Source organism: Ceratosolen solmsi, unplaced genomic scaffold, assembly GCF_000503995.2.
Source record: "Ceratosolen solmsi marchali unplaced genomic scaffold, CerSol_1.0 scaffold10, whole genome shotgun sequence".
NCBI lineage: Eukaryota > Metazoa > Arthropoda > Insecta > Hymenoptera > Agaonidae > Ceratosolen > Ceratosolen solmsi.
Genome location: NW_011948412.1, coordinates 2,891,179 through 2,907,520, shown reverse-complemented (window position 1 = coordinate 2,907,520; position 16,342 = coordinate 2,891,179). Strand labels below are relative to the sequence as shown.

At 21.8% G+C, this 16,342-nt stretch overlaps 1 protein-coding gene across 5 annotated transcripts in view; it reads left to right on the top strand.

The window, feature by feature from the left end:
- Positions 1 to 15,661, top strand: part of cpx (synaptic transmission protein complexin) — a 131,581-nt gene extending 115,920 nt beyond the window's left edge. For all 5 annotated transcript variants that reach the window (XM_011506013.1, XM_011506031.1, XM_011506022.1 and 2 more), the window contains 2 exons: positions 14,969 to 15,098; positions 15,313 to 15,661. In XM_011506013.1, coding sequence (XP_011504315.1) covers positions 14,969 to 15,098; positions 15,313 to 15,386 — 204 coding nt within the window. In that variant the 3' untranslated portion in view covers positions 15,387 to 15,661. The remainder of the gene's footprint in view (positions 1 to 14,968; positions 15,099 to 15,312) is intronic.
- The last annotated feature ends 681 nt before the right edge of the window (positions 15,662 to 16,342 follow it).

Below are 16,342 nucleotides of genomic sequence, written 5' to 3'. Positions count from 1 at the left end.
AATACCAAAAACTGTAATTGAATAATTTTCACAGTTTTTAAATATATGTTGATAATCCAAAATATTATAAATTTTCTGTACAAATGATTGGAGTATCTTATATAATATACGAAGTGAACGAGAAATAAATAATAAATGAGAACGTTTAAAGGTGTATATGCGTCTTAACAGTGGAACTAATTAGACCAATAAATACAACTATCATAGCTTACTCACACTAAGAAAATAAAAGAAACTCCAATCTAAATACTAACTAAAACTTTTCACCTACTTATAAGAAACATTTATAATATATCGAATAAAAGTGTAATCATCTGGCAGTCATTTCAAATTCAATTTCGTAATTACAAATAATCTTTCTATTTTGTTTTAAATTCTGGTATTCATTTAATTTATTTTAATTATGTTAATATAGTTGATCTATTTATTGAAATAAATAAATATTAAAAAATATTATAAGCAAACAATTTTCCAAATATATTTATGTCTGAAATGTAATATTATGTAAATATTTCGTTTTGTAGTAAAACATGTAATTCTATAAGTATTTCCAATAACTATTTAAATTAGAAAAAAGTAAATTTTTGTTCAACTAAGCATTCAAATACGTAATATGAATTATTTATACACATAGGATGCTTAGATTATAAAAAGAAAAATTTATACAAAATTTGTAGTCAATATATTTGAATTTAATCATTATTTAATGTATAAATGAACCGAATAATAGTATATCAAAATTCAATGAATGATAACAAATAATAATATATAAATAAAAGTATATTATTAATAAAAATATACTTCAATTATCATTATCTAATGTATAAAAAGTGAAAAACATTCTCTCATTATAGTACAGGGAAATACTTTATTATCTATTCTTCTCTGTCATTATATCCCCAAAAATATTACAATTATTTATATTTTAATTGCACAAAAAATAACAAGTTTTAAGCTATTCATACTATCTATAGTTATAATATTTAATAAAGGGAATCTATTAAAATAATGAATCTGAATTTATCAACACAAACAATTCAATTATTATTTATAGCTAAAATACATTATAGATAAAATGAAGTTTCTTAATTAATTAATAAATAATTAATAAATATTATTTAATGAGTTTAATATATTAGCATTTTTTTAGTCTAAAAAATTATTTATTACTGTATTATTTTAAGGTTAAAACTTTAATCGCCAGAAAAAATTTTAAACGGTATTTATGAAATATGTTTGTAAAAACTTAATTATAGATTTGAAATTAGTGTTTACTTGATTTTTTTAATATTCTTTATAGAATTAAATAGGTATAAAATTTTAAATCGTTAATATTAATTACAATTTTAATATTAAAATTTATACATTCTAGCAATAATCAAAGTGAATTAAGTGACATTATTGCTTAGATATTATGATGATAATAGTGAATCGAAGTGATCACTATACACTATATACTTTTAATGCTTTTAACTTTAAGAATAAAAAGAATCGGTCGTCTGTAAATGTTAAGTACTACTTTTTCTAACTGCTTCTGAGAATCAAGTATTATATATTGCACAAAGGATTATAAGCACTTATAAGGATTATAAACCCTACAATTTAAGTTTTCAATATGAACACTTAAAAATACTAGAAGTCTTACTGCGTAGATTTAAGACGATAATTTGTTAGGAAGAAGGGATACACTGTACTATTGGAGAACTATCTGTGGCATTGTATAGAGAAATTCGTACCTTCTTCGCTCCTCAATGTTGAACAATAACCTTATACTCAGTCCCTTTATCTAGCTCTACCCGCTTTTAGCTATGCAATTCCACGAATTTCCGAAATTTCACAACATTATTTTGAACTTGCTATACATACTCATCTCAGTCTCATTTCAATTAGAACGTCTAAAGTTGGGTTAGCTAAAACTGCATCTAATAACATTTTTCAGATTTTATACACGCCATAGAATTAATTAAAGGAGAATAAACTATACTTAATAATAATCTATATTTATTTCTAATAACTGTTTTCTTAAAAAAAATAATTATTTTAATTTGTTTCTACAATTTATATGGAAACGTATAAAAATTAAGTTCCTAAATAATTGATTTGAATTAAATTTGTTTAATTTAATACGAATTTTTTTTTTTTGTTGTTTCATATGTTTATCATTATAATTGTTCTTTAACTACATCCTAATATATATTCTACAAATGAAAAATTAATTCAGTTGAAATCATATTATCATTAATAAAAATAATAAAATAATAGAATATATAATTCAGTGAATAATTAAAATTATTTAAATTAAAATGAATTTCACCATTTTTTTTTAATTAAAAGAAATTGTAGACAATGTTGTAGATAAAACAGACAAAATAAGTTACTTCTTAAAAATACTCCATCACGCATTTCACGTATATCTAAATAGTTTTCATCAAATAATTAAAATTGAAGTAATTATAATATATAGAACAACATATATAACTTGAGTTTAATTCTTTAGAACTTTATTTTAATACAAAATATAATAAATATAATGAATATAATAAAAATAATTTTAAAATGTGTAGCAATAAGTATGTGCTTTTCATAATTTTAATGGATAATTCAAATGAAAAATGTAAATTTTTGAATAAAAGAATCAATAGTGGAGATGAAAATATATCAATATATTTATAACTAATAATTGTAATAATAATAATAGTATATGTAAGTATGTATTCTAGCATTACTTGGACATAAAATTCTTTATTTACAAATAATAATAAGTAGTTGTCTTATTAAAAATTGTTTAATAAATGAATGAAATAAAGATGAAAATATGAAGAGTGAGTGCAAATATTTCACGACAATTGGAATTTTACCAATAAAATTCTTCTACTTCTATAAAATTTCATGCGGAAATAAGTAACGATTGCTCTCAATAAAATAAATGACAATATTCAGATGAAATACTAATTATGTTAAAGTATATTGAGTGCTTAAAAAAATATAATGTGTTACATCAATAACTTAATTTTATATAACTTCAAATGTATATAACGAAAAAACATTATAAATTATATAAGATGTATATTTATTGTATAGTTGATACCAATCCACCGTATAGATTTTATATAATTAATATTATCTATCAAATTTTTATCGGCTTATATCACAATACACGTTTTATTTTTGTTTTAGTTTTAATTACTTTCATGCAAAAATGTATTGACTATTAAACTATTTACCTTTTATTTTTAATAATAGTAATTTTCTAAATGAGCATTTGTATTAAGGAAATACGTGATAGGATACACATGAGTTTTCTAATGTGAAGCCTTAGCATATTATTTTGAATTGGATCAGAGATGATACTTTGTAAGTCTTACTAAATTGAAATAATATAATATTATTCCATAAGTTTTTGATTCGGAAAATTAAAAATCGATATTTTGGCATCGGAAAAATCGAGCATTTACAAACTAACATTATTATTAGGACACTTGTTTTTATAACACCACTTGCATGTTATTTTGTATTTATTATCTACCTTATTATACCTATCACATATCCCCACCTGTAGTACTATGTATTGTCAACTTTATATTTTTATTGTTTCCATATATACGCACTTCCTATTAGATTTTCTGACTTCTTTCTGCCAATGCGAAGATCGTTCCATATCTATTAATTTAGTCTTGCTTTAGAAGGATACTACTTATTAATGTATCCTATAATTAAAATGCACATAAATGTATATATATTAGTAAATATACTTTTATTATCATATTTATTTCTGATTACATCTTTATTTCTGATTGTGTATTAAAATAAAAAAGTTTGAAAATTACGTGCCGTAATATATGTACATTAGTGTATGTACGCGGTCATGGATATATATTATATATCATGTATTGTATAAAATTTAATATTTTTTATATTATATAAAAATAGAAAAAAATTTTTAAATATATTTCAATAATATATAATCCTAATAATTTAATCAAGCCCAATACTCATATAGTGTTAGTAAAGATATATATCACAAATATTACTTTATACAATATTTTAATATTTTTAGTAGACTATATATATATATGTGTGTTTGAGTGTGTGTGTGTGTGTTTAAAATACACTTTGAATGATAAATATAACTTGTATAAATTTTTCAATGTTTCTTGAGTAAAATTATAAACATTTATTTAAATAATGTCATTCATTAGTTTTTCACAATTTCCAGTCGTAAAATATAATATTATATAATTTATATTTATAAGAATTCAAATAGATCTACAGATATATCCATACCTCAGTAGATGCAGAAATCAGTAAGACTCTAACATAATAATAATGACATATTGCAATTGTATGCAAGGGATAAACTGTTTATACATACAAAAGAATAAGGATTATATGAATTTTGAGAATAATTATAATCATATATATAAGATTCACAATCTTAATATTGAAACTAACTACGTGCTATAATATTTTTTAAAAAGAAACTTTTTGAGTTTTTAACTTTCAAAATCAAACAACTAATTCATGCATATACAATAGTTTCACCTTATGAAGTAAACAAAGGATTAATTCTAGTAACGTATTAATACTTCTTACAAAATACACAATTTAAGAAATAATTAAATATATATTGTACGTATAAGAAATCGACAATATGTTTACTTCATTATTTTATATATAAGTATGTTGAATTTTCTATGAAAAATCCTTCTATCATTTTGATAAATGTGTCTTGAAATTATAATATCCTACTATCGACAAAACATTTATAATATGAAATCTTTTATTTACAAAACCTATGCCTATAATTTAAAAATACATTAATCTACAAAATTATGACAGTTTAAAAATGTACAATAACTGTATTTGAAAAATTTTACTATAAAAAATTAAAGTTTCAAGTCACTCAAAAATATTTTATCTCCACCAATTTAAAAAAAAAAAGATAATCTATGAGAAAAACGATATTTTTTAATATCAACTTATGACTTCATCAGTTCGTACTACGCGCACTTTCAAATTAGTTTCGTATTACTATACCTCGACATAAATTTTCACATAAAATTGTCTTTCTGTATTACTTTCTCTTTTGATATCTTTCTATCTTCAATTCTTTGAAGAAGTACCATTAATTAGCATTTCAATATCGAGTCACAAACTTGTCTGTTAAATAACATATCACAAAGTATCTTTCTATATTTGAACACAATAATTAAATTAAATGTTCAATATTCGTATTGCTCCTTATAACATATTACACTTCTTTGTAGTTAATTCCATTAACTTGCCATTTAGTGGAATTATGTCTTTTTTCCATGTCTTCATAACTGAATTTATATAAGTATATTTGTAAACTATCAAAAAGCTACTATATTATTAATATAAAATTAATAATTAAGAAGAATCTTATTAAAAGAAATAATGTTAGACTTAAAATTAAAATAAATCAAATGACATTTCATTTTAATTTATATTTAACAAAACTACAATTCATTTTTAAATAATAAATATCAATAAATTTAATATCGAAACTGTCTATTTTAAAGTTTTATTTTATTACAAAAAAATATTTAATAAGTAACATTTAATTAAAATTTGATAGAAGTACATTTCTCTTTAATTACTTATCATTGCTTAACCTTCTCCATTTTGTAGAAATTTCAACATTATTGTTAGATAACTATATCGTTACTGAAGATCCTTTTACAAAAATTAACTTGAATGAATATAATATTGAACAGTAAATCATTTATTATAAGAAATAAATGAATGAATATATAAATGAAGAATATATAAATAAATGAAGAAATATAAGAAAGAATGAATATAATATTGAACAGTAAATCATTTATTATAAGAAATAAATATCAAAAATTTCTATAATGAATCATTTTTATGTGTAATAACAATTCATGAAATGTTAATATATAAATGATAATACAATAATTTATGAAAATGGAGGAATGGAATTAAATAACTGAAAGCTAACAAAATGGATTTTAACTATGTTTAAGTTAAAATGAAATTATTAAAATGTCAATATTTCAATATAAAATTAAGAATAGTTTGAATTTTATTATTTTTTATTTTTAGAGTGATAATTTATAGCTAAATAAATTATTTAAGAAATATTTAATAGATTTAATTAAAAATTATAGTAAAAGAATTTCTTTGATTATATTTTTTATATTTATTATTATATTTATTTATTATATTTATTATATAAATTTCTAAAATGTTTTAAATATTTTTAAATGTAATAAAACTTTCAACGTATCTTTTTATTCATAAATAAATAAAGTAAAATGAATATCTTGGTTTCAAACTTATTCAAAATAAATTAATGAAATTTTCTTATAATCTTTTCAACGATATTTGAAAATAATTATTATTATGTAATTTGTTTTGCACTTGCAAAATATAATAAAATAATATTTTTATATTTTATATTAATACAAATTAAAAATATAATTTGACTTTTATCAATAAATAGAAAAAGAATCTAAATTTGTAAAGATCAACGTATTAATTAATATTTTCAAATAATATTCACAATGCATATATTATAAAATAAGTAATAGATAAGTAAAATAATACTAGATAAGTAAAATATTCATCAAAAAATTCTATTTTATAAATTAGGCAGATTAAATAAAATTTAAACATTTAGCTATTAGTCAAAATTTGAATTTACTTCTAATTTCTTTGAATTCTATTTTTTATCATATTATATTATATAAAAATGAATGATACATTCTGTTTTTACCTTTCATTATTTATACAATTTTTACAATAATTCGGATATCGATCAATACTTTACATTATTTAAAGTATTATTTAACGAAGAGGGAAAACATCCTTGCAAATAAGAAGTTTCTGAAGAGTGCACAAGAAGATTCAAGAAGAAAGAAGACTTAACTTAACTGGGGTCAAATTGACTCTAGTAGGGAGTCCCTGCATTCAATATGGCGACTTCCTAATAGAGTCAGGCTGACTCCTTTTAAGACGCTCACCAATTTTCTGATGTAATTAGATGAAACTAATAAAATGTATTATAAAAATCCGTTATTACATAAAAATATTATAATATGATGTAATATTAATACATTAGTTTACTACTCTCGGTTAATACTGTAACATTAATATTTTAAAAGAATAATAAATATAATAATTATTATAGAAATACTAGTTAAGCAAAGTAGAAGGTAAATCCTGTTATTAATACAACAGAAAAATGTTCAGAATACAATTAAAAACTAAGATGCTACGTAAAACTAATCCATAAATCAATTCTATTTGATATATTAAAGTTTGATTAAATTATCCATCGATATAAATATCTAATCCATTGGGACTTATTATTTATGGAATTAAGTTACTTATCATTATTAGTCAATTCTGTAATTATTATTGATTATCTAGTTCCCACATCGTATTCATAGAATTGTTTGCAAAAACTAAAATAATACAAGAAAAATAATTATTTCAAATAGGTGAATAAACATTTATTGGCTAAATAAATGTGACTAATAGAGAGAACAAAAAAACTTTTACAGATACAAAGTTTATAAAATTTCTTGAATTATATTACAATACTTTATTAATGATAAAAAGTAATTTATAAATGTCATATTACCAAAGTGAAATTATTGTGAATTATATATATATGAATAGTAGAATGTAACATTAAATTAATTATATAATATCTTAAATTTATCAAATACGTATAAATATATTATTTTGGATCTTAAAATTATTCTCCGCTCACGTATTTTCTGGATGTTTCACAACTTTGAAAATGTAATATATAATAAAAAATAAATATATATATATATATATATATATATCAATATGATTGTATAATCATAAAATCCCCTAAAATTATGAATAAACTATTAAATTAATTGTTATTAAAAGAATCATGTTGTAACTATTATTGTCTATCGATGTAAAATATTTTTAAATAATTTCTATTTTTCAATTTAGGTCAAATCAATTGTTTCATTTAAATTAGATTCGGACGCTTTTTATACTAGAAAAAAATATCTCCTGAACTATAAAGATTATAATTATTCGTTTCTTGTCTTTCCTGCAAAGCTATAGATGCAAGAACATCTTATTAAATTTGCGTCGTAGGCTCCAGTATTTGTATAAGTAAACTGAGTTTTATATGCAAGAGCTTGTTGACTAAAATCAAATCAGCTCAACTCTAGTCTTATGTAATTAAAGAAAAACTTCAATTAAAATACCATTTTAAAGCATACGATTATATTCTTCGCTGATGCCGGTCATGCACTTATCATATATATTTATTAACTACCTAATTAAGAACGTATTTCATAATAACTTTTGGTGTATGCTATGCTGATAGTATTAACTTTTAATCAATTATAATTTATAGACTATTCTTTTACATTCTTCTCAAATAAAATTACTTATAATTCATTATTATAAATAATAATTTCAATTTATTTTTTCTCCTATGCTTCTATAAACCTATTTATATTTTTCTTAAAAGAAAATAATAATTTTCATACAGAAAATAAATTTGAATATCTTATGTATTCATACAATTCTTTAAATAATTTATAAAGTATCAAAATTTATTAACAGTAAAGGTCGTTCCATATTTTCAACTTATAGGAATATTCTATAATATCAAAATTTCTATTCACATTTCTGGAATTAAATTTTTCCGTGTGAAAAAAATGATATAATTGTGAAATTAAAAAATATTTCATTATCTTTTATATAAATAATTTTATGTTCGGGGCGAAATTACTGGTAAATAATTCATTAATTAAATTTGTTAAGAAACGCAAAAAAAACTAATTAAATAATATTGCAACGGTTCCTGTGTAATAATGATTAATTATAATAAATCTTAAATTATATTGTATACTGTATACGAATATTTTTATTGAAATTCTATTACATTTTTGTTTACCTTGATTGTTTTCAAGTCAACAAAAAAATAATAATATAAATTGCAAAGCTGAAACTAAATATCTAACCTGATATAAATATATTTTTAATTTCACTATATTTATTCATATTTTCATAAAAATACTTTATTATTTAAATTGTTTTTTATTAAAAATTTTCTATTATATTAGACATTTGAATTATAATACTAGCTATTAATATATAAAAATTTGTATCATTCAATGACATGGTTAGACGCTATAAAAAGTAAGCAAATTGTATAATAAAATCGCTGACAGCAACAAAACGCGACGTAAGTCGATAATAAAAACCGCAGTGCGGACTTGAGCAATATTCTCTGTTGTATCGCGATGCGACTGGACGAATACATCGATGCCAATGACTTGATTATATACAGTAGAAGATGATTTTTTATGTTTTAGTATTATAAATAATTTCATAATGAATTTTTTAATCGATTTAAACATTAACAAATAAACAATTAATGTAATTTTATGATTAAAAGTATACTTAAAAGATACTTAAATGATATTGAAGTACATAAAAAATGCAATCATACGTAACTTGTTCCTTTCAAAAATATAATGTAAACAATTTGTATTTTAGATTAATCGAAATATTTAACTTTTATCTTTTACATGATATTATAATAAAACATAGAAATATAAAACCTGATTTGATATATATTAATATTTTTATAAAAACAATAATTAAATTATGTAAATACATGCTTATACATATTTAAATGTAGTTCGTCTATACTTGGATTACTTAATTGAACTGTTAATATAAATTTTATTCGATTAATCAATTACGAATTAATTATTTTATTACTCAAAATCCTTATACATATGACTGGAACATTAGTAAATCAATTAGTGCTCTTCAATAATGATTTATAAAGTGGGCATTACATTCTAAAAGTTATTTAATTAATTTTTTCTAACGTTATTAATTAATTATATGTATGTATATCTGCGTACAATACAAAACTCAGTAATGTAGGAAAAAATAGTAATGTAATAAATTTCACTTTCATTAAAGTACAAGTAAAAATTAAAGTAAATAAATAATGAACAAGTAATATAGTCCATCTATTCATATATATTTAAGAATATTAAAAATAATTTAATAAATATCTGAAACATTAAAACATAAATGCATTTTTAATGTATTGAATTTTTAAATTATTTATCAATAATATATAGAATATCAACTATATCTTGATGAATTGCTGTTCTCTACATAATTAAGGTTTATTTACACGTGAATTTCATAAGCATATATATTAAACCCTATTTAAAAAATGCAATTAAAATTTTATGTTAGTAAGATAATAAAACAATTTTGAATTTCGATTAAAATATGTGAGTTTTTATAATATAGTAATTTAAATTTAATATAACTAAGCTTTTCAAAACTCATTCCACTCTATGAAATGATAAAAACTATTAATAAGATAAAATGTCCAACAGAAATATTTTTTATTTTCTTAAATATTATGTATTCATAATATTAGTAAAATAGGAAACAAAATTTTATTATATTTTTATTTTAACTAAAAAGTAAAATTAAGATGTATTTCAAATGAACAATTTACGTATTACATAAAAACTACCTTTATTATTTTTAAAAATAAGGTCAGCGAAAACTTCAATTATTAAATATAAAAAATCGAAATAAATTATTTTCTGTTTCAATTTTAATGTAAAAAATACTATAAAAAAAGTCTTCTGCATTGTGGGCGTTACAGACGCGTCTGTCAAAGTTGTGATAAAAAAAAGATAAAATAGTATACAGGGTGATTGAATAGTGAATTGTGATTTTGTAAGAGTGCCGTTGCTATTATTACTACTTAAAATGTCTAATACACAAAGTTCTAGGTTTTACAGTGTACAATTTTCAGATAACGGTACTTCAAGAATAGTTTCGAGAAAGCAGATGGAAAATGCCCTATGAGCATCTATCCTTATTTTATTTCGGTGTACATGCAGCATGAGCACGGCACGTTTACAAAAAAGCTGCACTGTCGTATTGTCATGGATTAGGATAAACTTCACTTACTAAAGCCGCATCTCATTCGTGCGTGAATTAAATTTTTAAAACGACAGCTTTTGCATTGCATTATTTTTCCTATTCTATTAAATTGAACAAATGCGTTGGGTTGTATATAATTTGTCTGTATTTGTTTTTTCATTTTATAAAAGGATTTTTCGCACCTTTTATGTAATAATAACAACTTCACTAATAACATTTGGTACACACAGAGAACACAATACAACCGAAATATAACCGAAGTTTAAATTCAGCTCAATATGTAAGCCTATATAGGATATAGGAAATTTGGAAATATAGAAAATTTGCTATTTTCACATAATAGAAAGAAACAAAAAATCAATGTTCTTCATCAAATTAACCGCAATTTTAACGAAAAGCCAAAAACGCCTTTATAAAATAATCTTTCTCATAAAATTATATTTTCCTAATTAATTCTTATATAAAAAATGTATTATTCCATCTATTCGCTTTAATATTAGCATACTTGAATATATGATTACCTTATATCAACATATTTTTATTTATTTGTACTTTCATTATTGTGATAAGTATTATCAACATAATTGTCTTCTTTTAGTCACTATAAAATTATGAAAAAAATAGTATAAAATAATAACGGAATTTTTTTTTAATTTTTGTTCGGTCTATTAATGTGTGCTGATTTATGAAAACATAACCCATGAGTTATTTTGTAAATCGAAAAGTATCTATACTTAAAGAAAATTAATTTTAGTCGCGATAATTACAAATTTCAGTTTTTATCATAATACATTTTTTTATATACAAGAAGCAGATCACAATTACTTTTTATTTATAATATGTCTTTTGATACACTTTTCAAATATAGACAATACATTTTTTTCATTTATAGATAGAAGTTATAAATGAAAATAACTAAATGAAAATAGTAAAGATCTTCTCTAAAGTAACAACTTTTTTTATTATAAATGTCAACTGTATATGTACTACCTAGTACCCGATAATTATTTTAATTCAATACGAATTTTCATTTGAACCTTAATTTTAAATACGAATTTATATATATATTTATATATTTAAAGAAACTCATATTGTATTACATTATAAATATTCGTTTTATGCTTATATCATTATTATATCTTATTTACATCTTTATGATTATTATGAATCAATTATAGTAATCATCTCAAAAAATGTATCTCTAATATATATGGCATAAGTAGTAAATAATTAAGTAATGAATTATATTTGAAAGTTTTTAGAAACCTCTGAATATTTATCATAAATTTAATAGATTAAATGAATAACAATATTTTAATGATGATTTTACTTTCAAAACAAGTAATCTAATCATTACAACACATAATCAGGAATCATGCTTTATCAACGTCTTCTCTCGACGTCTTCCGCTCGTAAAAGAGCAGACTTATGAATTATGAATGGACCGATAATCTGACATATTTGGTACTTTAACATTGATTAATATGAAAACAACAAAACTAAGGGCACATTTCTATACCGATAACTATCTCACGCATATACTCAAAGTCCTTCACAGTCATCAATACACAAGTTATGTCAATGCAAGCACACTCAAGAAGATATGGTATTATTGATCTTGATATGAGATGTATAAAATGACACGACTTAATACTATATTCAATTATCAACTTTTCAATAGTAGTAGCCAATAGCTTATCGATATTTTTTGGGAATTTTTTTATTGTACATGAACATTGAATAATTCTGCATGATGATAGAAATCCATTTTTATACTCTAGTTTTTAATTTAATTTAATTTTTCAAGTAGGTATTTACCTATAAAATTTTCTATATTTGAAATGCATTCTAAAATTTATCGTATACTTATATTTTAATACTTGAACATTTAATTAAAAGCTATTTTTAGATATTGTTTATTAAAATTCCAATTATTGAAAATTTCATTTGAAAAACAATTTTCTTTTAAATTTGGTCGACAATAATTTCGAGTTAATTCATTTAGCCAAGAAATTGTAAAAGAAATTGAAAATTATACCAATTTAAATAAAACATATAAAATAAAACTTTCATTAAAAAATAATTGCAAAAGTAATACATAGTAATTGTCAGAAAACTACTAAATTGCGCATTCAACTATCTTAACTATCTAAAAAAATTTTATAAATAATTTTATTGTGCTACTTATTCTGCTCATTGCCGCTCATACTTAATTTAATTTTTGTTTCTCGCTCAACTTTATTAAATCTACTAAATTTCTAAATACAGTGCGCTATCAGAATTTTTATGCTTTTTCTTCTCTTTCTTTCTTCTTGAATATTTATATATCACTCGATCGAACTGAACATTACGTAATCAATCTAAAGTTTTATCTACCTAGCAGTATATTTAACAAAGTAACTGCTAATAGACAGTGTCTTATATGGGTTGAGGTACCACTATATTTAATATATACATAATAATTTACAATTGGTTTATAAATAAAATTTTAAATATTTTAATTAAAAACGAAATCGAAATTTTAAGAAAAAAGATTAATGCTAGAATTAAATAATTTGTGAAAATAAATATTTTTATGTAATAAAAATATATTTATTATTTACAAATAATAAAACTTATAAAAATTAATTCATTTATAAAGCATACTATATGTTAAATGTTATTAAATTGTTAATAAATGAAATAAATAAATTTATTTTTTATAATTTTAAATCAACTAAATTAATCAAACAGTAAAGATCGGATATTATATGTTTAATATTAATTTTGCTACTTTACAGAACTTGTTTGTAAGTATTTATTATCGCTATGAACTTTCTATATAATATTTAATTTCATTTAATAATTTTAACATAGACTTAACACTTTATTAATCAAACTCGAAATTCTGTTGCAATCTAAACAAATAATACTCAATACGTATTCCATCAATTGGTAGTAATTGATGCGTACGAAATTTTATAGAATATCAAAGGTACAACGAGGATATAAGTACACTCTAATTTTTATATAATCATTAAGCCAATTGTAAATAGGAGTTTGTATTCAAATATAATTTCAGCATACGTATTTATAAATTAATTACCATTAAAGTGTTACTCTTTTGATTATATTATACTTAAACTGTATGATAATTTTATTTTTTTATAAAGAATTCTCTTAAAATTAAAAAAATATTTATCTAATAATTTATGTTTTCATACGAATTTCAACATAAAAATATAATGTATATATTTTGTCACTTTTTTTATTTAGTTACTTTATATTCATAATTTTTTGACTGTTAAAATACATTATCAATCGTAATATTTATAATATATATACAACCATTAAATTCAAAGTAAAAATCTTAATAAATTTATATTTAGATCGTATTATATAATCATAGCACTCTAAATAATTAGATGCAAATTTAAATAAGTAACAATTTAAATAAACTAGAAATCAAAATGTAAAATTAATATACAAAAGATTTATGTATTTAACCTTATATTATAACATACTGTTAACATTGTAATGGAAAGATTAAATGTAAACTGTTTAACGTACATTTAATAGTTATAAAAATCTAGTATGATGTATAAAAATAAAAATCTTTTATCTATTTATGTTTGAATATTATACAGTATTTATTTAATATTTCCAAAATATTATACAAAATTTATATTATAAAATATATTGATACGAATGAAATATAACTTTTGAAGTACATAAATCATTGTCACGTCGTTAAAATATTCTTTTAAAATGTAAACTTTATCGAATTAACAAATAAATGCCTTCTTAAATTATAAAAGAATTATATAAATTTGAATTCTATCTTGACTCAAGTAATTTATTACTTGAAATTTTACATATATAATGTATAAAATATATGTATATTCTGTAGACTTGATCCTCATTAAAAAAAAATTATTTGACATAATTTTTACATTAATGCTTACACATATATTAACTGACGATTGCCCCGTTTTCGTTTGTTTTACAGTACAATATAAAAAAAAAAGAAGAGATGCAAGAAATACAACAGGAGGAACCAAATCCATTAATGCGCAAAAAAAAGACTCCTGAAGAATTAGCAGCTGAAGCAGAGGCAGAGGATGAAGACGAGCTTACAAGTAAATTTTACAGATTTTATTTTCTATTCAGAAACATATTGTGACTGTTTTTATTCGTTTGAATTTCAATTTAAAATATCTAAAATTATTATATTATATTGAGTAACAAGATTTGTATTTTTATTAAATTGTATTTTATCTAAATTTATTTTATAATAATTAAATGAATAATACTAAATTATATATAAAAAATATTAAATATTTACTTTTTCAGAGCTGAAAAACACAATAACAACAGGAGTAGACGAGCTTAAAACACAATTCGAAGCCAGGTGCAACCTCCAATGAGTTTACTTCACTGAACTGTGCTCGATTGGCCGAGAAGTCCTTCTTATCTCCACCCATTACGAGCTTAATACAACGACAATGACAACCAGCATGACAATATTGACGACGACGGTGACAAAAACTATAAAAAGAAAGGAAGCAGAATAGAGAATCAATTCAACCGACGAGACGCGTATAACATGAAAACACCACTATTGGCAATCAAACCAGTAATGGTTTAGGACAAAAGCTAACTGAATCGCATAGAAAGAGATCAAGAGAGAGAGAGAGAGGGAGAGAAACGAAGAGAGAAATAAATAGAGAAATAAGTGAAAGGGTGAGAGAAAGGGAAAAAGAAGTGAGACGGAAATAAGTCAAGACGAAGACCAATCAACGAGGACATAAATAGAAAGGAATTTTCTCCCTCACCCTTCTGTCTCTTTCTCTTGAGCAAACTTTTTTTTTTAAATTATTTACAAAAAGAAGTTGTTTAACGAAGGATAATTAATTGAGTAAATACAGAATAAAAAGGACTGAACATTTACAGTAAAATTGCCATCAATTTCCAATGTTCAATAATAATCATTAAAGATGCAATTGAAAAAAAGAATAGAAAAGGAAATTGGGAAAAGTAAAAAAAAGAACGAAGAAACTATAAGAAGAAATTGGAAAACAAATAAAAAAATTAAGCAGTACGAATCCGACGACGAAAAATTAAATTTTGTAATAAAAAGTATAATTGTTATTGAAAATTGAAACCAAATTTATACAACAAAATAGCTGCTTGAGGTTCTTAATTGTGAAAAGATGCACATACGTTGTGAGTGACAACCTTTGCATACCCAACAGTAGTGTTTCGCTTCCTAACAAATAGGTTCTCTACGCGCGACTTTAAAAGAGAAAAAGACGGACTAGATTTAACATAAATGTATGAAATGAAGTAATTGTTTTTAGTAAAGTAAAAAGTTTTTAGAAAA